Source organism: Anabas testudineus, chromosome 13, assembly GCF_900324465.2.
Source record: "Anabas testudineus chromosome 13, fAnaTes1.2, whole genome shotgun sequence".
NCBI lineage: Eukaryota > Metazoa > Chordata > Actinopteri > Anabantiformes > Anabantidae > Anabas > Anabas testudineus.
In genome coordinates this window covers 18,517,252-18,542,251 of record NC_046622.1, presented here as the reverse complement: position 1 = coordinate 18,542,251, position 25,000 = coordinate 18,517,252, and the positions used below count along the sequence as shown (strand labels likewise).

General features: G+C 40.1%; 1 protein-coding gene across 2 annotated transcripts in view; it reads left to right on the top strand.

The window, feature by feature from the left end:
- sipa1l3 (signal-induced proliferation-associated 1 like 3) overlaps positions 1-25,000 on the top strand; it is a 54,857-nt gene that overhangs the window by 5,188 nt on the left and 24,669 nt on the right. The window contains exons 2-3 of one of the 2 annotated variants that reach the window (XM_026368480.1): positions 18,292-18,358; positions 24,112-24,750. In XM_026368480.1, the coding sequence (XP_026224265.1) occupies positions 24,286-24,750 (465 nt within the window). In that variant the 5' untranslated portion in view covers positions 18,292-18,358; positions 24,112-24,285. The remainder of the gene's footprint in view (positions 1-18,291; positions 18,359-24,111; positions 24,751-25,000) is intronic. The other variant, XM_026368488.1, reaches the window with a different exon arrangement.

The window sequence follows — 25,000 nt, the reverse complement described above, 5'->3', positions numbered from 1 at the left end:
CTGTTTTGTTGGTAAAATGTGAAAAAGATCTCCTAACCTTCTATAATATAAGTTTGAGAAAAATGTTTCAAATCACTGATCAGAATAATTAATCTCAATGAGAAAGTTTAAAAGCCCTTTTTCTCAGCGCATTCCCAAATCACTGTATCACCAAAAGGTCATAATGGTCCACCCCACCATGTTTCCACAATAAGTCAGACGCGTTCATGATTATTTGTCTTTCTACAGAGCAATACAGGCATCTTTGTAGTCCCCAGATACCTCAAGTGAAATTCCATTAGTATTTTATTTGGAGATGCTTATTGGCTCTTGCTGGCTCTTTTAGTGGTGCCTCATGTTCAAGCTATTGGACAGGAAGTGAGTGTGTACTGAGGAGGTTACAATTGCGTGGTTAAGATGAGCAGTGCTATGAATCATACATGAGGCATCAGGGAGTGTAGTGGGCTCACACTGCAGAGATCAGTCACAGAGAAAAATGACCAGGTCACAGGACGTGAAGACAGACATTCATTTCAAGCTCAGAAAATGTGACACAGTTAGTCTTTGGCATGCAACCGAAGTCCTGCACATGTTCTTTGTGCCTTCATTGTTGGGATAGTTTTAGATTAACTCATCCTAATTTCTTAAAAGGAACCATGCTTCCTTAAACTGAAATAAAATATTTTGGGAAAAGGGTGTAGTGCCAAGATGACCAGGAAGCGTGTAGATAGATTTGCATGTTTCCTCTTTCCTCTGTCACTCAGGATGTTTTGCTTTTAGTGACCTGCATGTCCTTTTAAAACACAGACAGTCAAACCCCCTCCACAAACGCACAGCCTCGTGCATGTGTGTGTGATTTTCTGTCTGGGTGGGAATGAGTGAGTTTAGAGATGTTTTAAGTTATTTTCTTCTGATGTAAAATGTTTTATGAATTAATATTATAAGTCTGTGTCTTTCACTCTTATTTTGTGGTCTCTGTGCAGAGAAGCATGCATACATACTGTCTCTCCCCTCTGCCTCTTCACAGCTCAAATCTCAAGCTATGACTGCTGACTGTAGAGCCATTGTTTTAATGCTAATAGAGTATAGCATGTGGTCATTCCATGAATGCCTGTTAGCTCAGTTTTTATGGTACTGTAACAAAATATGCAGTTTTTTCTTCCTCATTTCCCAATCAGATTTGATACTGGGATTGAGGCTATTTACAAGGTTGTTTTCACACAACTTCATTTGGTCTAGGGTACAGTATGGTATTACGTTTATGATGTTACTGAGGCAGTTCGGTGTAGATATGTCAGTATGTAGATAATGTCAGTGTTAAAATGTGGAAATACATAGTCTACACTCTCTGCTACTAACATCACACCTATAGTTTGCTGTATTATTGTGTATATTTGGAATTGTGACCTCAGTGACAACAAATGAATACATAGCTCTTCAACACAGACCTCCATTATTGTTCTATACTAGTTGTATTTCATTGGCTTGGTGTAGGTCAAGTAAAATAAGGTAGTAGTTTACGTTTATTGGCAAGATTAACCAGTGCATATAGGCAAAAGAGTCAATGATACGGCTGCATCAGTTGAAAACCACAGATTCAACCCTTCTCTTTGTGCTCAGTTCTATCTTGTCCCTCTAGTTTGCATGTGTTTCCACAAGGCAGAAACACTTAATATCTCTTTTTGCTGAGCCTGAACATAGACTTCTAACTGTTACTACATGCGAGAACTCGTATGCCTTGCAGTGCTGTTTATTTAAGTGCCTAATTAAATTAGTAGCATCGTAATTAGTCTGCTGATGTCACCTCTTGAAAAACTGACATTATCTCTTTGACAGTTGCTTTCAGATTATGCTCTCCTTGATAATTTGCACCAGTTTTTCTCTCCATGTGTATCTCTGTTTTTTTGTGTCTGTGTTTATGTGTGTGCATCAGTGAGAGCCTTGCTAATGTCCCATACGAGTAGGTCAGAGAGCGCTGGAGTGAAGAAGGAAGTGACAGATTGGCTGCTGTGTTGCTTCACAGCCTCTTATCATTGTGGGAGAGGAGGAGACGGATGAGCTGACAACTGTAACTGAGAAAAAGAAATGGGGAGCAGGGATACAAGGACGGACAGAGGGAGAGGCTAAAAGGGAAGTCTGTTATAAGAAACGTGCTTCCTCCTAGATTCTTTCTCACCTCTCTCTCTCTCTCTTTTTTTCATGTGCTCAGCAGCTGAGCTCCAATTAGATAACCGTCAGGCGAGGCTTTACCTGAGAAATAATAATAAAAGAAAGACCACAAAACACAGTGGGAATGATTGACAATGAAAAGTGTATGAATGTGATACAATCCACACTAGAGAGAGCGAGCGAGGGAGTATTGTCTGTGAGGCTGCAGAGGAAATAGACAGTCTGTTGTGTGGTTTTCTCTAGAGAGGTTGTGTATGTGGAGCAGATCTCCTCTCACTGTGATCAGTACAATTAAGAGATACAACACAAAAAAAGGTTCACAGGACAGAGACAGGAGACTGCCTGTGCTACAGGTACCAGGTGGCTGCTTGTGTGTATACTGAAAGTCACTGCTATCACCTTGCTTCCTGCTGAAACTCTCTTGACCCACTTTGTTTCCCAGAGGCACTCAGACACCTTCCTCCTCTGTCTCAGATATGCACTTAGGCAACCTCTCTCCTCCCTTCCTTTTCCCAGACATAAACTCTCAGCCCAAACACATCAGTGCACACATGGCTGCATCCATAAAGCACATTTCTGCCATACAACCCCAGCCCCCACCCCCTGACGTACATGTACACACTTATGTGCACATTGTCTGCAGAACACAGATTCTCCCACATCAGAATTTGACAGGAATGTTGGCAGTCCCACAGAGAGCCTCGAGGCTGTGTTTTTATTTTCCTACCCTCAGAATTTATTAAGGAATAGCTAAACAATTTTGGAAACCACGTTTACTAATTTTTGTAGAGTGAGAGTTAGATGTCTGCATCCAGCAGGCACATAGCTTAGGACAGTGTAAGGCCTGGAAGCAGGGGCTGGCCTGGCCCTGTGCAAAAATAAAAGAATCCACTTTCCAGGTGCGCTGACTTCCTTGACTAAGACTAGTGATCTTTCTTCTTTTTCTATTCTTTATTCAAATTTAAGCTAATTCTGCTTTAGTTCCATTTTTAATACACAGAAACTAAGTTTTATTGATCTCAGTAAAACTGTGAATATTCACATTTCCCTAAATTGTTGAATTATTCCTTTAAATGCTTCTCTTCCCCTCACTTCCCTTTTGTCTTATTTTTTTCTTTAAACTTTTTGTCATTAGTCATTAGCTTTCACTCCACACTATATCTGTCTGCGCCTGTAAAACAAGTAGGCCAGTGTAAAGCTTTTGTGTGAACATATGCAGCTCAGTGTGGGTGCACATGCAAGCGTGAGTGCATGCATGGCTGTAGAACCACACCCTGGACTCACGCCATGCTTTAAACCAAATACAGAGAGAAAGAGAGATGGCTTCTGGATGGATTTAGCTTGTTGTGACAACACTCTGCACTAGTTTGGACTAGGAGAGGGATAACTCTGGATCGTAGGGTGAACAGTGAGCAAAATGACAGCTGCGCAGACCTTCACACCGTCCATTCCTGTGGAGCCATAGTGACGAGGTTCATCCAGTGGTGCAGTGACTCTGTTGAGTTTCATTTGAGGACAGACACATTTTATACCCAGCTGTTCTTACCAGCCAAATTCCATTTTATAGGTCTCGCTGTCAGTCCACGTGCCTGTGATAGTTTTGAAAAGCTTTGTTTACATGTGGACAGATATCTCTGTTCACATGTAAACATTCACTCACCTCCCTATGTCATTCTGCAAACTGAAGATCAATAAGCATAAGTATACATAAATTAACACAGCTGCATAAGCATTTTAAGTGCATGCACTACAAGCACTAAACCTTCCATAATGACAGACAATGCTACTGTGAGATAAAAGCCGTCATGCTGTGATCCTGGTATCCTCTTTCAGTCGAGACAAATGCGTTTTTATAATAGCTACTGAATAGACTGCATTCTCCTGTGTTCACCATCTGTCACAGCATAAGCATGTATTTGTATGTACGTAAATATGTCAAATATAATGTGTATATATTGCAAATAATAATAGCCGTTTTGAATCAGATCCTAAGCACCTGTCTGTCCACTACATACAAAGTAGAAGGCAGGTACTAAAAAACCAGCTGGTGGGGAACCTTTTTTATTTTATCATCTGGCCCTCACCTGCTACTGTATATTTTAACAAATTAAATAAACAGTTATTTTTGAGATTTACAGGTGTTGCTGTTTTTTTTCCGGTTTCAATTTCTCGCTTGTTAGTTGTATTGTTTATTTCTCTTTTCTCACAGTGTCAGTTTGTATAGTGCTTTCTGCTGCTCTGTGTTTCAGATCATTCTCAATGGAGCTACTGTACTGTGTTTGCTCTCACTAGTCAAGGTCCTGCAGGCAAACGGTGACTGAAAGACTGTGCTAGAGTGGAGCCGAGCTACAGTACTACTGTTTCACCAGACTCATGTTACCACAGTGTCTGGCTTGTGATGCTGTGTGAGAAGTGGGAGTGTATGTGTTTGTGTGTGTGCCTACAAGTGCTGGCTAGGGACTGAAGTGTAGACACCGGACGTATTGTTTTTCTTCAGCTCAAAGATTGATAAAAAGTCAGAGATATAAAGTTTTAACTCAATGTAAAGAAACGATATACCCTCACGCAAGTGGAAAGGGTAGGGGATAGGAGGTGGAAACATTAGATCACACATTACAGTAGGTGTGAGGATGAGCAGCAGACCCTTGTAAAGGAAATATGTATCTCCTATGGGCAAGGAACATTCATTGACCTCCACATGATGCATGGTTGTGTCCAGATGAAGTTGCATGTTCACATTCTTTTCTATTAAACCTGGCTCCCTCTATCTCGGGTTCTCCAAGTGTTCTGTGGTACTTGAAATTGCTCCCCTCTGCTGGTGTTGGCAGACACAGGGAAAAGGAAGGAGGAGGAGGCTGGTGCGATTATGAGACTTGGGGTGTGCTTTAACCCACTTAGCACACCATCTCAGGGTCTCCTGCCAAATCGGTGAGCTTAGTGCTTTTAATCCTCTTCCCAGAGTGAGCTGATAGTTTGTTGCTTGTGGCTACGCAGTTGTCTTGCTGCCTAGAATCAGTGTTATCTATGTGAGTTTTTGTCCTTTCACAATTTACGATTATTCTTTTTAACATGATCTTTTTATTTGTCTTATTATCTGGATGCATACATGTGGGGATTGGTCTGTATTGTAGTGTGTTTGTGGTAGTTGCATATGTAAGTTGTCAGGCAGTTTCCTGGTCATAAACACACCAGTGAAGGAGCCCTGCTGTGGTTTGAAGTGAGTCTCCCTGTTGGCCCTTCCAGTGTTCACAGCCAGGAAGGCAGGCCTGTTTATTTGCCTCCATCCAGATAGGTTTGTGATGGGTTGGCCTCTGCCCCAGGGATCTGACTACAGTCCAGTTTGAACCTCCAGCAAGTCCATCCTCTCCCAGCTGCCAGCATCACATGCCTGTTTTCCCCACACTATACTTGACTCCTTCTCTTAATAAAATGGGCTCATAACACCACGTTCTTCACATTCTTCCTGTGCAGGCTTCTCTCCCCCTTTTCACATACATGGGTGGGTTGCACTGAGAAATGTAGACCACAGCATTAATGAAGCCAAATTGTGTACAGTTCCTTTAGTGTGGCTGAATGGTCTTGATTTTTAGACGTTTGTAAATATACTCCATTTACGACAAGGCAGATTTCCACACAACAGTTAAAGCAGTTTGGACTTTTGTGCAAGTGGAAAGTCATTGGTGGAGGAGGAGGAGAGACAATGAACAAGTGAAGGCTGATTCATTGGTAGGAGTGTGTTGTGGGAGCAGCAGCAGCCCTGTCACTGTGGGTTTGTGTCTCCCCTTTCTAACAGAGAGGAGTCATGGCTGAATTAGGGTCAGCCATGCTTCCTTGGTCTCTACCCAGTCCTCATTTTATTCCTCTTTTCCCAAAACAAAAACGGATGTCCTATCTGCGTCCCATCTCCTGTCGTTTCTCTATTTGACCTCCATTTTCAAATCATTTTCTCACAGGTCTTTCTCCATTTATTTACATGAGATAAGGATGGCCATTAAGAACATCCTCATCTCATGCATTTGCTCTGGGCACTCCCTACCCCCCACTGTGCCTGTTAGAGGAAGAGGACCGGGTGAGATTTATAATTAACAAAGGCTGATTCTATTACTGAAAGAGAGAGTTGTCTGATGAGTCTGTGTGGAAGGGAGTGCAGGTTGGGGATGGTGAACAAATTGGGCTTTTTACAGAGTATCAGATGCTGATGAAGAATAAAACACTGAGACACAATGACTGATTTAAAAGAGGTTACACTGCTTTTGTATGCATTTTTGGCCCAAAGTCTGAGCTGCTTAGCCTGACAGAACTTTACTTTAACGGCACCCTACAGTATGGTGGTGTGTACTATGCCACATAAATGCTCTGATAAGTTTGGACAGCCATGAAGATTTGTTACTATCTCATAAAATGTATTTGTCCCCTGAAGACTACATTATCTCTGGTGGAATTACCACAGAAAGACTGTGTTGCTGTTCAACCACTTTGCAGTTGTACTTTACTGGAAGTGCTGTAGCTGCTTCTTGAGTTGGTACAGGTTACAGTTAAATTTAACACATTTCTCCCATAAATACAATGGGTATATGGACTTTGCAAAGGCAAGGCAAACAAGATTTAGTTTTGTTTGCTTATGCAAAACAAAAGAGAAACCATCTCTGTAGAAGCAGGACTGTTCTGATGTAAGAATACCAGGTCTGGTCTGGCACAGTATCTTTGGTTAAACAGATGGTTCAGTAGAGATCCGTCTATCAGAGGGAGGAACAAATAAGAGTAGTTGAATCTGTGGCCGCTTCTCTGTTCATACCTCCATCAGCTGATACCTCTGCCTCTTTATGGGAATTACATGAAACAATTTGCCAATGGGTAAATGGTTTTGCTTGGTGAAAGCAACCTGTATGGGTTTAAAAGAAAGACCGTGCTACTACCTTCAGGTAGCTGATAATTTAGATAATTAGAGCTGAATTTTCCTAATCGATAAGACACCCATCAAGAAATGTATTTAATTAATTAAAGTATTGTATTAATTAAGTAATCACTATTGTCAATTGTGAAGCACAAATGCCATAAAATGTGGTTAGAAAAAGTAAATGACTATTTCATAATTTTTTTACCTCCATATCCAGAAACTGGCATTTGCATGTGTTGCCTCTAGTCCAAAAAACAAATTACTGATTGCTACATTACTTAATAATGAAAATTATAGATTTTATATAGCCTTATAGATGATAAATGTTTAAAGCAGTAGCCAAACATTCAAAATGAGAAGTTTAAAAACTCACATCCACAGGAAGTTTCAAAGATAACACAAGCTGCCATAAGTTACACTGTGAGTTGGTTAATTTTTCACTATTGCAGGATACGGCTACACAGATTATAGCACAGAAGTGCTAAGGCATCATTTTGGGTTTAACTTAGTTGGTAAAGCATACATTTGCCAAGTCAGAGATCCCGGATTTTAATCCTGCATGAGTCAATTTAGACACAAGCTGGTTGTGGCTTATGAGAAATTACAAACTTGTTCAAACTAGTCACTGTCTGAATCACCGCACTGACCTTTTCCCTGTGTGAAAAGAGTAGGGGAACTAAAAGTTTCACTAGGAACAAAAGTGTCTGTTGCGTGTGTTATGTGGCTTTGATACATGTACTTTAGCATTTTGAGCTGAAGTCCAAGGTGAAGTGGTGAAACAGAGGCAGGTTCCAAGCAAACCTACTGTCAATATTTGCCTCTGTGAGTGCCTAGCCACAAGCAGAACAAACTAAAATGGTCTGGGAAAATTTCATAGAGGGAAGGAGAGCTGAGCAGACAGACCAGACAGAGGTACAGAGCTTCTTAGTTCTGTCAGCGTTACACCTCCTACAGCTGCCATTAAGTATTTGCAACACCTGTTCCCCCTGTTCTCCAGGTCTGTGTTTATAAAAAGCAGGACCACAGCTCTAAGTGGTTTGTGGTTGGCTGTGGCAGAACCTTCATTAGATGCTCAAATGTACAGCATCAGTAAGTGTTTTGCTTTAGCTTAACGTTTGCACTGTAAGCTGCTGTTGTGACACGCCATCAGCAAATAGCTGGGACTCAGGCCACCCAGCAAGAGGTGGCCGATCTGGTGATTGTCACCCACTACCTCTCTCTCTCAGTCCCTCTGCTCTGTTCCTCTGGCAGGAAAACAGCAACACACAGGTGGCAAGAGCAGGGAGGACTGTACAATAGAAATGTGAGAAAAGACAGGAGAGGATGATGAGGTTGCAAAGAAAAATTGGAGAAAAGAAATCAGTCAAGACTAATGAGCAAAAAGGTGTGGAGCAAGGTGAAGGGAAAATGTGTGTATGTGTGTGTTTCCTTAACACATGTGGCACATAAAGAGACTGGCTTGTCTCATTAACAAGACCTTGCACAAATGCTTTGAAGGAACCCACACTACCCCAGTCACTCCCACACTGTAGCACTAGTTGCTCAGGAAGTCGTGGTCTTGCAGGAACAAAGGTCAGTGTATTCTTGCTACATGATAATTTTTCCAGGGTTGCGTTTGCTTTTTTAATATTTTCTTAAATTTATATCTGGAGGTTATAGCAGCATTCTACCTTGAAAGGTCAGCTTCACAATAAATTCAAACTTGTGTGTAGCTTCAGTTTGTATGAAGTTGTTGTGCTTGAATTGAAACCAACATGAAAAGCAAAGAAACAAATTACCATGGTAATGGAGCTGTGCATTATGTCACGGCATGGAGAAACTTGACTGCCTGGTTTGCTCAAAGTCATCCTTGCTGTGTTGTGCATGCTGCTGTGATGAAGTTGTATTTCCTGTTTTGCCAGGAGATCCAGCAACTGGCTTTGTTTGGGGGTTGTGGGTTTGGACTGTTTGAATGTGTTTACATGAAACTTTTCCACAAGACTGACAGGCGTGGAGACAAAATATTGTCTGATTTCTCTTTGAACAGTAAACATTATGGTGGGAGTACCTTTGTAACAGTGTATTTTCTTTTTTGTACATCATTGTCATTACTAACTTCTAGTCTAATGCAGATCAGTCAAATGGTAAAAACAGCTATAGTTAAAGAGTTGTCCTAAAGATAGTTCAGTCCACATTAATCACATTGCTTGAATCTGCATTATCCATATATAGCTTTAAAAGTATCCAAATCTTTGCAAAGAGTTATCGTTTAGCTTACCAAATTTGAGACTGGGGGAAATTTTAGTCAGCCATTGACATTTTATGTGGCTATGAATACTATACACCCATACATTCCTCATCTTTGTATTTTCCATGTTCCTTGGCTGTATTTCCTGTTTAACATTTTCAAGTCTGCCACCCTTCCACCCTCTCCGAAAGTCTTTAAAAAAGAAAGCGAACAGATCCTAGAAATTTCCCACCACCCTAACCACAAAAGCAGGAGTCTACAGAGAACAAAGTTTCTACACACACATACACATACGTACATGCTATTATATTTATTTAGTTTGAATGGAATTATGAATAGTTGAAGACAATTATTTCTAATTCTATTTATTTATTTGTTTGGTCCTGAAGCACAAGAACAAGAGTTCAGTGGTTTCATTTTCAGTCAAATAGTGAGATGATGAATAATCTGGGTCTTTATAAGAAAAGGTTGGAAATTTAGGACACAGACTTTATACTAGAATGTAGTTTGCTTTCTTTACTATTAGGCCTTGCTCAAGATGAGAGGTAGGATAAGGGAAGAACAAGGGAGTGGTATTTGTCTTTAATTTCCTCTAGGAGCTCTTAGCCTGGTGCTGTTCCTGCTCTGTTGCCTCTGTCTTCAGTCCCTGTTGTGGATTGAAGGGATCAAGATCGCCTCAGGACAGGGTTGTTGGGATGCCATCAAATGTAGCTAAAGAAATAGGTTGGATGAGGACAGGACAAGGCATGATTTCTCAAGTGCAGTTAATTGTTCTACGAATGTTTACAATGTTTTACTCTTTCCATCTGTGAAGGTTTATCATTCAGACTGTGACTGCCTTGTGGTCTTCACATCAAACTTCATATCAGTTGCTCTTTATGGTCATTATTTACACCATATGAGCTCTGCTGCTCAGATCCAGTTGGTTTCTTTTTCTTCGAACATTTGAACTTTAAATGGTTCTGCTTTTTTGCAGTTCAGTGCTCTGTCTGCTTGACTGACGTTTACACGATGACATAATTATTTATGTGCTGTTAAAAAGTCTCAGGCTCTGTGCACTTTAGCACACACTATTTTAAAGGATAGTTCAGACTTCTTATGCTTGCTGCTTTCTAACATATTCGATTTAGATGAACATTTAAATGTATTATTGCAAAAAATTAGAACCAAAATCATGAGACCTACCTTTGTGTTTAGTATGATGATGAGAAATGACCCTCATATAAGCTGTTTAAGTTTCTTTGAAAAACAAGCTCTAGTATGGACAAATGTAGAAGTTGAAGACAACAAACAAGAATAATACCAAAGAAAGATAGTCATGTATCCCTCAGTAATTACCTCAATCCGAGTGGTAGACATCCCAACTGTCCTGCAGTCTCTTAAGACTGCAAAATTATATATGCTAGCCGGGAAATGCTTCTCTCTTCTTGATTCAAGTGAATTTTTTGTCTAGGCTATATATTAAGTACCAATGTGTCTCTACTGTACTGCAGAAGCTGTAGCATAAATGGCTGTTCAGGGACAGTGTTTTTGGCACAGGGCCTTAATTAGGATATATTTTTTAATTTCTGGATTTTTTCACAACTTGTTTACACCACAAGATTATTTTATTTTTCACCCAACCCTACGATGACCGGTAATTTTCAACATTAATAAATGAAATAAATATAGCCTAAGTATTGCATATTAAGTATATTATTAAGTTGCTCATACAAGCCATACAGCTACTCAAATGCTCAGTGGAAGTGGTTGCAAACATAGTTTTTAAAGATTTAAGAGATTTAAAGATCATACAAGTGACATTACTCTATTATAAATCACACTGTTATTACCATCTTGATTTTCAAGTGTAGCAACATCTTTTTTTTTTTCTTTTTTTTTAGGCAAGTGCAAACTCTGACCCCAAGTCTGTCAAAGTCCTTCAATGTAGAAAGAAAATGACTGAGAGGAAAATGATCTGCAGCAGATCTGCATGTTTGTCTCTGAGACCTCATTTATTCCTTTGGGAGCTCACAAAGTCCTCATAGAATAAGGTCCTAACTGGCTCTTCCTTCAATGGCACCATTCAGGGAACTAAAACCAGTAAAACATTAGAGGCCTAGTGAAAAAGGAGACAGACATAGAGAGAGAGAGAGAGAAAGACTAGTTGAATCTGTGTCACAGGCCGTCTTTGTTTGACTTGACTACACTGACTCTCCACCCCACCTCCACACACACACACACACACACACACACACACACACAAACAAACACCCCTTGACCCTGTACTGTTTTGCTATTGTTGATGCATCATGCAGAGTAGGCTTCAGAAAAGAGGACAGTGTCAGTTCTCATTAATCAACCATATTAAAAACTAAACTGATGGGAATTCACTTGTGGTGCACTCCTCTCCTTGCTTCTTAAAAAAAAAGGCATGTTTCAGCTGTTTGTTAGATGGGATAATCTTCTTGTGTGACACTTTGCAGAAACTGACTTTGACATGAACATGATGACCTAAACTGTGATGTTTTTCTTTTTACAATTTTGTTTTACAATTTTTGTTAACTGATATTCATCTGCTAATTATTTTCCTAAATGTATTGTCTGCAAAATGTCAAAAGTCCAAAACCCAAAAATAACAGACAAATTGATTATCAATATAATAAATGGTAAATATCTTTTTTTAGGTCTTTTCTGTCTTTTTTGGGGGGAATTTCCACTAGTTTCCAGTTTTACTCTAACTAAAAGTAAATCTTGGATGTTGATCTCTGTTCTTAGCCTTAAGTACCCTTTCTGGCTCAGTTTTTTGCATGCACTGATTAAATAATCTGTTTTTAGTGAAGTGCATGGAGGAATGTGCTTTAGGAATTTTTTGATCGAAGCTTACCCCACGCTTGACCCTTTCTGAGCTGGTAACCCAAAGGAGTGACATGGATTCTTAGGTTTGTTGCTTGGCTATAGTCTGACCACCAGGGTGTTGAATAAGAGACTACATCTGTGAATGTACGTGGACTGCAGCAACACTGCATGTATCTCAGAGATGGATTTGAGAGCTACAGGGTAGTGAGATGAGTGTGTTTACTCCAAGGACCTAAGGCCAAGCTGTTAACCCTGACCTCTGACCTTTCTTTTGAAGGAGGTTGCTTCTTTATGGGAGAATGAATAGTAATGTTCTATTGCACTGCAACTCCGACCGTGGTTCCCAGTGGATATTGTAGATGATGAGAGCAACTCTTCTCTGGCACATGTACGGTAGTGTTTCTGTAAGCTTTAGAGCCCTTCTCTAAAGCTTTCAGAGGAAATCCCTCACTCTCCCGCAGCTGTTTGACAAATCTTTTCTTCTCCCTTGCTGGAGGGCTTCTCTCCTTGAAGCCTCATCATCATTTAGCCTCATTAGTCTGTCACTGCTCTGATACGGTTACAGGAAGGACCTTGAAATAACCAGCAGCTTCGTACACACACACACACACACACACACACACACACACACACACACACACACACACACCTCTGCCCCTTCTTCTGCTTCCTCTGTGAAGACATTATTGTAGAAAAATATGTGAGCACGCATTACAGACTAAACAATATTTTTTCCATACTTTCTTTGAGGAATTAAGATGTTGTTTTTTCTTAGAAAAAAATAAGCAAAACGTCTCAAATGTATTGGTGTATAATCTTGTTTTGGAATAAAGCAGCCACACAGGAATGTAATTTATTTAATTTAAAATACGGTTTTGGATCATCAATGATATTACCTATAGTTTGGAAATAGACTTTTGTATTCTTGTTAAGAGTTAGGTGGGTATGCTGATACTATTTTCTGTCTATTAAAAATAAAGCTAAACCCAGAAGCCAGTTAGCTTGGCTTATAAAAACTAGAATACAGGATGGCTAATATTTCCTACAAACACCACAAAAACTCATTAATTAACACATCATAGCATAGCATCCAGCAAAAAACTGGATAAAACTGGAATTTGTGCAATGCAGCTGATAAAGTGTGAGTTCTAGCACAATAATAAAAATCTTGCTGTAAATGCAGATCATAGATCCCCTACTAATTAGCATGTTACAATCAGACATGTCAGGTACTCCACAATGTTGACCCCTTGATCCTGGCTTAAGAAGAAATGCTGATTTGTCACCTGCAGGTAGTAAAATTCCTCTGCTCATCGAATCACTCTTCATTTAGGTGTCTATGTGCTCGTTGAAGGGATAAGTCAGCTGGCTGTTTTATCTGCAAATTACCTAAGAGTTTAACCAATTTTGTGTCACTGTGTAGGTTTAGTCTAATCCCCCTGTTTCTTCCACTTTATGTAAATTGTCTGCACTCATATAGAACTTTTTTACCTTACTGGCACTCAAAGTGCTATTGCAATGCTTTTCATTCACACACACAAGCACAAACACTCACTCATACACCTACGGCAGATGCAGCTGACCTGACTCACTGGGGGCAATTTGGAGTTAAGTATTTTGCCCAAGGACACTCAGACATGAAGAGCTGGGAATTTAACCACCAATCCCACAATTGGTAGACAACTGCTATACCTCTTAAGCTGTGTGTTTGGTGTCTGCTCCTTCTCTGCCAAACTGTACTGGTTGAGTACAAAGGGGAAATGCCAGCTAATCACTATTGTGTTGGAATAAATGAATATGACAAATGTATTTACTATAGTTGAATTGCTCTCACTGTCTGCCTTCAGAGCTGTCATCTTCTTGACAGATGAGCAAACATGAATTCAACAATATTCCCAATTATAAAAACACGTGTCACAGAGAGTAATGGCAGGTGTACTTGCCCAGCTGTCTCTTGACAGTACATGATGATTTTTTTAAAATAATGATGTCTGTAATTCTTAATCAGAGGTGTGGAGGTTGTTTTCCAACAGTACAGTGAAAAGGAAGCCACATGGCACAGTGCCCAGGTTGTCAAATCATCTATCAGTCCTTCCCTGAATGGCCTTTATAGTGCCTATTTTGGTTCTTTTGACACTTTAATTTAGCCCAAAATTAACAGAATTCAGGATTATAAAAAGTAAATGCATATGGCGCAGGAAAATAACATTCAACATCAAAGGATACAGCAGATCCCCAGACCTTCGCTTCAAATGCTTAAATATGCATGCATCCTATTTCAGACTGTGTGTAAATGTGCACGTGAGCAAGTTAACGCCCTTAGGTTAATCCATGTGAAGCAGCAGTAGCTTGCTGTTTCCCCCTGAGACGTCTCTGTGGGAGCTACAACAGCTGTGACGGTGTAAGTCATCCCGAGGACCTGCCACTACTGCGGCACACACACATGTACATAGAAACACACCCAGTCTCACCACACACCCATGGGAAGAGAGGCCAAGGCCAAGAGCAGGGCTGAGAGCTTGTAGCTTGGCTTCCTTATTGTTTCTTTTCCATATGCTTTTGTGTTGTCATCCATCAGCTAAGTGTCTTTATTATAGTACAATATACAGTATACTGTTTGAGTAGTTTAAGCTGTTACTAGGTTCTTTGAAACAACAAAAAGATGGGTGTTTGACCACACACAGAATAAGGATTTATAACCCATTATTTTAGTGTTGAATTACGACCTAATCTTCTGCATGTTGTGTCATTTACAGCAGAGAAACACATGTGAGTCATGTCAGGACTATGACTTCTGGCCTGAATTTGGATCAAAGAATCCATGAAGTTTGTGTTTTCATTTGATTTCAACAGCAAAGCCTGTTGGGCTTGTGGCAGACCTGCATGTCACTGCACAGGAATGCAATGTTTGTTAGTCTGTCAGACAAAATACAGGCCTAACCTCCTGCAGCCACAACAGGTAGCTAGCTGACAAAATCTAGATGCTAATCATTACTATGTGCTGAGAGACACCTGACGCCAGGTGATATGCCTTGTTGGCATATGACAATGTGCTTTTTTTGGTTGTATCTCCAATAAACGTCCAGTCAGGTTCAGTCTCTAACCATCGACTAATTCCCCTTTCTTACTCTGTCACAAGGTTCAGGTGTTTGTGAGTAGTGTGCAGAGAGAGCATGGGGTGAGATGGACAGAAACCACAAAAGAAGGAACAGATCTGAGGTTAGCTAGGTGAACACTTAAGAGACATAAACATAAAATGAAACTAATTATAACGTCCACTGTAGCACCTACTAAAGAACTTCTTTTTTTAGTTATTGTAGTAAAGCGCATGCTGTGTGTAATGTGCACAAGCTTTGCTGCAGTAAAGCTGCAGCAACATCAGGCTGCAAAATGACCAACTAGTGGCCATGTTATGTTGATTATCACATAGTCTTACTATTTACTGCTGTACTCTCAGGTTGTGTGTCCTGATAGCCTGCAGCCCACCGCCTACATCATATGTCCTCTTACTGGTGCACCTTCCCGTTCCTATGACAACGAGCACCAGCATAGCAATCAAACAGCTACAGCAGCATTTCTAAGTGGTTTTGGTGAAAGGAGCTCTGTGTATTGCATATGACTTCATCACTGTATTTTCCTCATATGTTGCCCAGAGTTAAAGCACACAACCAGAGGACTTCACTGAGCCCTTAAAACTTAATAATTAAGCTTTAGTTCATTGTTTTTGTTTATATTACAAAATCTCAGTATAGGATGTTAGGAACTGATATAGTAATAATACAAAATACAAGTCATTATAATAACAATGTTGCAAAATGTACATTTTTGCAGGTAGTTTAGGATTGTTTCCAAATTTCTTACTGAGTTAAGAACAGGTTTTCCCCTTCATTCGGTCAAAGTGGCAGTGGAACAGATATAAAATTGCCTTGTATGTGATATTATGGTTTGTGGACTTATTGCAAATTTATTGAAAGTTTTCAATGGGCATGCTTACTTTGCAGAATAAAAGTATTGGAATAGGGTGATTATCAGTATGATATTTAGAATGAATCTTCACACATATTGATCTGATATTACTCACTTACATTACTTACTGAAAACACACTGTGCATGCACACACTCAAGAAGCAGGCCAAGTCTGTTCTGGCTGTGTGACAGTTAATGACTCCACCAATAAACATACAACAGGCATCCAAGACTTAACCAGAGTCCCAGTAACACAGTCAACTGTGGACGTCTGCTCTCTGCACTGCACTGCTTCCTGTGTCTACATGTGGTGTTTGTGGTGGCCACAGAGGACATACACTTTTATCTTGGTGTTCATAAAAATGACTTGTTCTACAGCGTGTTTCAAGACCTGTACTACGGCACAGGCAGTCATCGCACTCAGAGAACTTTGTAAAGTTGTTCATACTATTACAGATCTTCCACATTTTTGGGTTTCCATGATGTAACAAAATAATTGAAAGAACAGGGCTCAAAGACAGGTACTTCAGGAATAGCAGCAATGCCACAGATACCAGCATGCTCATCCCCACACAGTCTGTGCTACATACTGTAAGTGATGATTCAACACTGTGCAATCTGAGTGTGTGTGTGTGTATGCGTGGTTTACCAGCTTTGAATCCCTTTTCTACTGTTGTTGAGCTTTTAACCGCTTTACCAGTGTCATTTGTGGCTGTGACTTCAAGTCAGGTGTTGGCTAGTTTTTTTGTGGAAACCTGTGAATACCAAAATGCATGACAAAACACCTGCACCCATTATTTTTTTTAAATAAAAGCCTACAAACTGGTTGTATTTTTAGAAAAGCTGTATTTTCTTTAAATAACATTTGCTACCTGATTCAGCACTAGTCAGTTCAGTGACCACATGTAGCATGTATTTTTGTTGTTGGTGGAGGGGTTCACATACTGTTTACAACCTACATTCTGAATGTTTGAATGATATAATCAGTATGGAAAAAAACTACACAATTATTATTGGTATGTTATTAGTTCAAATACATTGGGTTTTTTTTCATTGCTGTAGTTTTTTGTTTTGTAATTTTAAAAGTTCTTGAACTTTTCCTGATATGTGTCCCTGAAGGTGTGTGATGCATGCGTACAGTACCTTACATACAGTAGATGCTGTATATAGACTGACGCATATAATCACTTTCAGGCTAGGCTGGGGTCTGTGATGCAGACTTTGCTGTGGTTGGGAAGTTTTCATTTACTGTTTAATTTCATTTTCAGGGCTATGGTGTGAAGCCTGCGCCTTAAATCCACCAGGACTCTATTGACTTTGTTAGGAACTGTTGCTTTCCTGTGACCCATGTCTACTACTCCCTCCCTCTGCTAAAGACGTAGTTATTATGTTTGGCCTGGCAGGATAAGTGGACAGCGATTGATCAGTATTGATTAGAACTGTATTTGTCAGACATAAATGGGCCTCCCCCTCAGGACATTATGTCTGCTGATTCTCACCCATTCCCTCTTCTGGCCCCACTTCACCCCGCTCTTTATGTCCTACTTGTATTTGACAAACCCTTCCCCCTCCCACTTAGGCCCCTCAAACTCTAGTCAAAGCACAGCCCCCTTCTTCTGTATTTACATATATCCCTTACTCAAAAAGGAGCTGTTGTGAGGGAAGTTTGAGTTTGTTTTTATGCAACTTGCTGGTTCAGCATTTTACCTCATATTAAGACAGTTTTTGCAGAGACAAAACACTGCAAAAGCTGTGATGTATTTTCAGACCAGTTTACCTCTGTTGGTGTGCAAGCCCCGTCAGTGTGAATGCAAATGTGTTTAATGTATAGAAACCCTGCCTCAGGCACGTTTGTTCAGACCTCTCATACACAATAGATGTCTGTGTAGATGACCTGATGAGTGTGGAAAACAGTACAGCTGCTCAGCAGGCTCTACAGATACACACACATACACACTCTTATTGCTACTATTGGCATATTATTAATATACACAGGTTTAAAACATCACATCACAACATGACGTGTGGTGATTTACATTTTTAAAAGATCACACCACAGTCTCTCAACACTAGTTGAGTTCCTTTGTTATTCATTATGTCATACTGGCAAGCACCTTGAGTTACAACTTAATAAACTCTGAACTCATCTTTTTATGTAGAAACTGAGCAGCAGTCAACTTCAATATAACACGATGTATCCCGTGTTTTTTTACAGAGTACATTCTGAGCGGTGACTTCAGATCTCACACCTAGTTCACCTGCACACATCAAGAAAGAACAAGGTAAAATTTGTGTATACGGTATCATGATATTTGTGTTGGCAAAGGAGGAAATGTTCATATTATTTAGTATGCTTGACATCTGCATTCCACATCTCCCTCCCCTCTCTACCTTTTTAAAATCTAATTGGGCAGAGAAGAGTTTCTGGCATTTTGGAGCTCTGATCTTCTTGTTAGAAATGGAACACAAAAAATCCTCTACAGGTATAAACAGGATTATTTCAGAAATTATGGGGCAAACAGGACATACTTCTTATATAAACCTTGCAGTATCTGAATATTTGCATAATGATCTCAACCTCCTCTTCACTTCCTTCTCTTCAACTCCTGCTTGATTCCTCACCACCACTGATCCATCTCCCACAGAAAACTATCAGATAGCGAGGATGATAAATGGTTTTGTGGGCTGCAATTTGTGATCCTCAAAACTGGATACCAATCAAAAGCCATGTTATGCACATTTCTGTCTGTGTGTCTACTAAATGAGCCTCTTTTCACCCTAACTACTGGTCATCCCTCTCCTAATGCTCCTCTTTCTTCTCTCCGTCACCTTTTTGAGCTGCCCTAGTGTTATGGGACAACATCCTGACAGACAGTCAGATGAAAATGACACGCGGCATCAGCATGATTCAGCAAAACAATGTAGATGGAAATCGGTATAGACAATGACAGGAGAATTGGAGAAGACTTGAGCAAAACATAGTGGAAGAAAGTGAGTGTGAAGGAAAGCTGGGCGATGGGAGAGAGCTGCAGCTCAGTAAATCTCCAGTCGGACAGGGAGAGATGTCGCCTTCAAATAAGCCAAACACACGTACAAGCCCAATATAGACCAGAGTCAGGGGATTCTATTGAGCCTAATGTTGATGACTGATATGCCAATGTTGCTTTAAGTTTCCTGTAGAGTTTTGTTAAAGACGAAAGGGGTCAGAGACTCTGGAGTAGTTTGTACCTGAGATTTAAGTTTATTTTAGGGTGATTTTCATGCTCGTCTTATATAATGTACCATAATAATAATAATGATTTTTAGCATTCTATAGGTCCATGTCATATTTGTTAATTAGTTATTGACAATTGTTAAAGAATTGTGCTGACAGACATGGAATAAATGTCAATAAATCCATGTACTTGATAAATAATTCAGACCTCATTATCACTTATTGGTTTCATTGATATTTTTCATACTTTGTTGTTATGACTGTGAAACGGGTATTAAATTGCATGCTGTGTGGTATTGAAGAGTCTTTAAGTATATCCTGATAGCCAGTAAGCTTGCGTGGCTTGAATTGATCTAACTTTGTTGTCTGAGTTTTCAATAATAAGACCAAAGTTATTCATTATTTGCATTTTTCGACCTTTACCTTTGTGGTGAGGATGACCTGCTGTATGAAAAGACGACAATGTGCTCCTACAGCTAGCTTAAAAAGTGTTCCTTGCCAGAAGTGGAGCTCTCCAGCTGCATTTGGCAAACATTCTTGCACAACATCAAATTTGTTTATCAAATCTGTTTTCATTGAGGGAAAGAGGTTATCTCCATGAGAAGAAAAACGCAGACATGCATCTACAGTCATCCTGTAGCAGGTTATGACTCTTTTCCGACTGCTCCACTATAGAGCACAGTGAAACAGCCAGGCTGCTAAAATTATGGTCCCACTTTCTTTTAAAGGCCTTTGTCAGCAATTAAGATTGAACAATCATCTATCTCTAAGGCTGAGCCTGGCCACACTATGAAGGCAACTCCTTTTTGTCTCTTGTATTCACAGACTATTCTTTTGGCCGCTACCATAGGTGAGGGTTGAAACATAGACTGACTGGTAAATTGAGACCTTTGCTCTCAAGCTCAGCTCCCTCTTCACCGCAACAGTTCAGTACAGTTGTCCTCATAACTGCTGACACTGCAAGGTCTGTCTTATTTACTTACGGTCAAAGCTTAAAACCTGTTTAAGAAGCTTAACCATGTCTTTTATCTAGTCTTCAGTCAAGTCTTCTGAAGGTCAAGTCTCAAGTCCTGACTGCAGTTCACATCTCAAGTCTGCCACCCTGCCTTTTGTCTTCTTTGGCTTATAACATGGAAATGAGTTTCTGTTTTGCCAGTAGTACACACCTTTCAGACTATCTAGACACAAGATGGCCTAAGGTTATTTTTGTATTTGTGTTTTTTAGCGCTTCTGAACTTTTTGACTTCACTATTGGTTTTGACTTTAGACCATTGACTTGAAATAAGAGTTTAGGATTAGTGTAGACCTAACGTCCTCTCCTTCTGAAGCCACGGTGGCATGAATACTGGATGTCCTGACCCCCCAGCTGTCTTCCAGGACTGTATTGTGTTGTAATACAGTGTTGTGCTGTGCTCCTGTCTGCCGTCTGCCAGTCATATGTATCACCATCTGTTCTTCAAATCAGCCTATAATGTAGCTCACACTCTGACACACGTTGACATTGTTTGCTTAATTTAAACAGACAGAAACTGCTGCTGATGATTTATATGTGGGGAGTTTCTTTTTTCTTTAGGGATTTTTCAAAAGTCTCCTTTGTGCCAAGCAAACATGGCGGGTTTATCCTTCCTCATCTCTGATTCTTTTATGTTACCTTCCATACTGATCTCAGATCTGCCTGCATTGGTACAGCATAACAGTTCACACCTCTTCCTTATCATGTGTACTCATTCCTCTGAAAGCTGCACTCCTATGCTAGCTCTGTCATTACTACCATCAAACCAGTGTAATTACCAGCCTTGGTGTGTGTTTGTGGGGCATTGGCCAAGCCTGCATCATACAGAGCAAGTCTAAGCTGGTGTGGAGGAATAAAGGGAAAGAGCATGAATGGGAGAGTCAGAACGGGGGGTGGAGAGGTGTATTTCCCAGAGCTAACTAATTACTGTATGTGAGTAATTAAAAAGCATTAAGTGTCTGTGCTTTTCCTTCTGAAGTCTGTGCCAAAGCTGAATGTGTCTGCCGCATTCTTACTGTAGTTCTTTGGATGTTTTAAAACCTTTTATTGTATTCATGAATCACTATTTATATTGTTTATAGTCTTAAACTAGAGCTTCACTTTGAAAACACCCAATCCTCTTGCACTCCACTCATCTCGACAAAAACATTAACACTCCCCAGTTTTTCACATTGAGTTTTTGGTTCTCTGGTCTGTTAAATTGGTCCTCCCTTCCCTTCGCTAGAGTTGATATTAGTGATATTTAGAGAGCTCTCCATCATAGCTGAAGTACAACTTCTGTATTTAGTCTTTTTTATCCTTTTAAGTAATACAGAACACATCTTGATGTATGTATTAGTTATGATATGAGATGTGGTAAATATATAGACGGACAGACTAGACATATATAGAATGTAGCATTTAGTAAATACTGAACTTACATATCCCAGGTGGACACAAACACAACTAGAAATTAATGAAATAACCCAGATGACAAGTTTACTGTAACTACTAGAATTTTTGTTAATACAATGTTGTGTTCACAACTTGTTTCTGCTCAGTATCTTTCTCACTATTGGCAATAGTCAAGTATGTTTCTCACTGATGGGTGTCATTGATAAAGAGCAAATCACACTCTTTCCGTTGTCTCTCTCATCCCGCACGTAAGATACATAATAAAGCCATTCTGCAGCTCCTGCAGCTGCGGCCGGATAACCCAGGATTGGGTCTGATAGTGGATCACATGACAGCCCTCTGGATGAAGAAGACTCTGTCAGAAAACATGATCAGAGCAGCCCAGAAGTGCCTGTGGTTCATCAAAAACAAAGACATTATACATTTGCTCAGCTGTATGATGATAGGGGGATTTTGTTTTCTGTGAATGAGTAATGCAATCTTGGGGCCAAAAAAATGAATTCTGTAAGGACTCATGAAAGGCGTTGTGTATCGTGAAACACACACACACACACACACACACAAACACACACACAAACCACTCTGAGTTGCCTTGACACAAAAGCTCAATGTTATGCAAATTGGGCCTCATAACCAGATGCTTACCATGGGAGTTAATGTTTACAGGATTTACAAACAGGTTGAAGCTGGCAGATCCAAGAAGACAAGCACAGATATATTTTCACAACAAAATTATATATATTTTATTTATTTTTCATTATGTCCCATTCTTGTGAACGCGATATGTGAATAACACTGAAGGAATTTCTACAAATTTGGTACAACTGTCCAATTGGAGTAGATGATTAACTGATTATCTTAATTAATCCTTGTGCACTGATATGTCAAGAATGCATTGAAGGAACTTTTTCAACTTTGCTACCACTCTACTCTGATGATTTCTGTAATTTTGGTGGTCAAAGGTCAAGGTCACTTTTACCTCATGTATGTCCCGTTCACATTAATGCTATATTGAATGAATATAAATCTGAATTTCATTAAATCTAAGACAAACATCCGCTTAGACTTATGCATAAACTTCTTAGAATTAAAGTCTGGACAGACTTGCGTGTAAACTACATTGTCCCCGGTTAGCAGTTTTCTAGTTTTGTACAAAGCAGCCAGTAGCTTGTGTTTGTTGCTGTATTACTTAGTGGAGTCATAACCACATTATAATATTCTTGAATAGGAATTCCCAAAAGGTCACGCTGAACAACCACAGCATTCAAAACCAAAAAATGTGACCATGACTTGAAAATCTTGACGGATGGTGACCAATGAGTAAGATGAATTAGTCCTTGATGAGATTAAAGCTAGTATACCTTCATCTTTTTAGAGCACCAACCATTAATATAGCGTGTGAGGAATAAACTAAAATGACCTGACGGTATTTCTTTACTTATGGAGCAGACACGTAAGACATGCATTACTGTATAAATCATTATACCTCAGGAGAGACATAAGATGCACACAGATGAATAAGTCTTTGGGGTTGATGGAGTTTTAGACTTGATGTTGTGTGACTGTTAATATTAAAACACGATGTTGTGGTTCATCAACCAATGTACCACTCTCTTTGCTCTTTTTTGACTATCACTCTATTTCTGGCTTTACTCCCCTCTAGCTGTTGGGTAACTTTGTAGGCTTTGTCTCCTTGTCCTCAAAGCCAATCAACAACACAAAGTTGTAGTGGTTTGTCAAGTAGAATAGATTAGCTGATGTGTCACAGCACATGTGAGAGAAGTTACTGCATGATGGAAAAATTAATAATACTAATACTAAAATATAAACTACTGTATATCGTTACTGCAGGCCTCTGCCACATGAGTCAAGACATGAGAATTGAATATGACATATTTAAATAGTCTACTTCCCTGTTTGGATCTGTACTACTTTTTAGTCTGTTAATATTAGCTTAAGTGTTTCAGTGGTTTTAATCTGCAGCACAGCTGCCACAGCCTTTATGTCCTGTGGGTATATGAGTGTTTGTGTGTGCACGCACATGTGCTTGAGTGCACAGAGTCTGTGATAATAATATCCCTTGTCAGGCTTCTGAAGATTAGCCTCAATGGGAGAAATCCTCTGTCATATCCTCTCACCTTATTTCTCTCTCTCTCTCTCTCTCTCTCTCTCTCTCTCTCTCTGTCTCTCTCTCTCTCTCTGTCTCTCTGTCTTTCCAGCTTATCAGTTTTACATTGTTTTACAGTTCAGACCTCATTTTTCTTTTGTCCTGTGAAGAAAATTTGGGTCATACTCTCTGTAATTATAAAAATGTTCCAGTATTTCAAATGTAATGTGTTTGAGTTAGATTATTTGTGCTGATTGTCTATGATGCCATTTGTTGGATATGATGCCATTTATATTTCTTTTCTCAGATCTGCATAAGACTTTCCTACCCTGCTGGTTAAAAGCAATGTTTTTGGGAGCTGGAGGCCATAGGATCACCAGCACAGTGTGTGTGGGGCACCTCCTCTCCCGCTTCCCTAGCACCCCGCCTAACATGGGATGCCCGCCCCCTGCCTCTTGGCCCTGAGCTCTCCTGGGGTGCAATGAACAGCTACAGAGACAGGGGGGTCAGTTGCACCTCCTCTGACCTTCTGGATGGAGGAGGAGGAGGAATGCCTCAGCATACTCCATTTCGTCACACCCCCAACGGTCACCCTGCCCCTGGCCCCACAGATCTGGCCTCCCAGTCACGTGTCTCTGTGCCCAAAATGGGTGTTCGGGCACGGATTGCTGAATGGCCCCCACGTCGTGCGCAGTCCCGGGAGTCGCTGCTTGAAAATGGGCAAATTGGTAGCAATCACTATGGAGATGACTGCTCCACTTCAATTTCATCAGCAGTTATGTCATCTGAAATCGGGTTGGTGCGGGGAGGAGTTGCCAGGTTACCACGACGACGGCACAAGGATGTTGGCAATGAAAGAGGTTCACCTTTCAACCTAAGAGTATTCCCTCCTTTGAGACAGCGCTCCAACAGTGAAGTGACACTGAGCGAACAGGACGAGAATGAGGTGAGCAATAAATCTTCCTCTAAAGACAAAGCTCACATATGTAGTTTTGTAGTTATAAGTTATTAAGACCAACATGAAATTCACTGATACAACAGTTTTCATGTTGATGTGCTTCATCAGTGCTGCACAGAGAGGGTAATGAAAATCAGATTCCCCAGTATTTTACGGTACTATGTATGTACGCCATTTAGGTACAAAGTGCTCCCTAAGATTTAACTAAGTGTACAAATTATTAGATGAGCATCTCAGC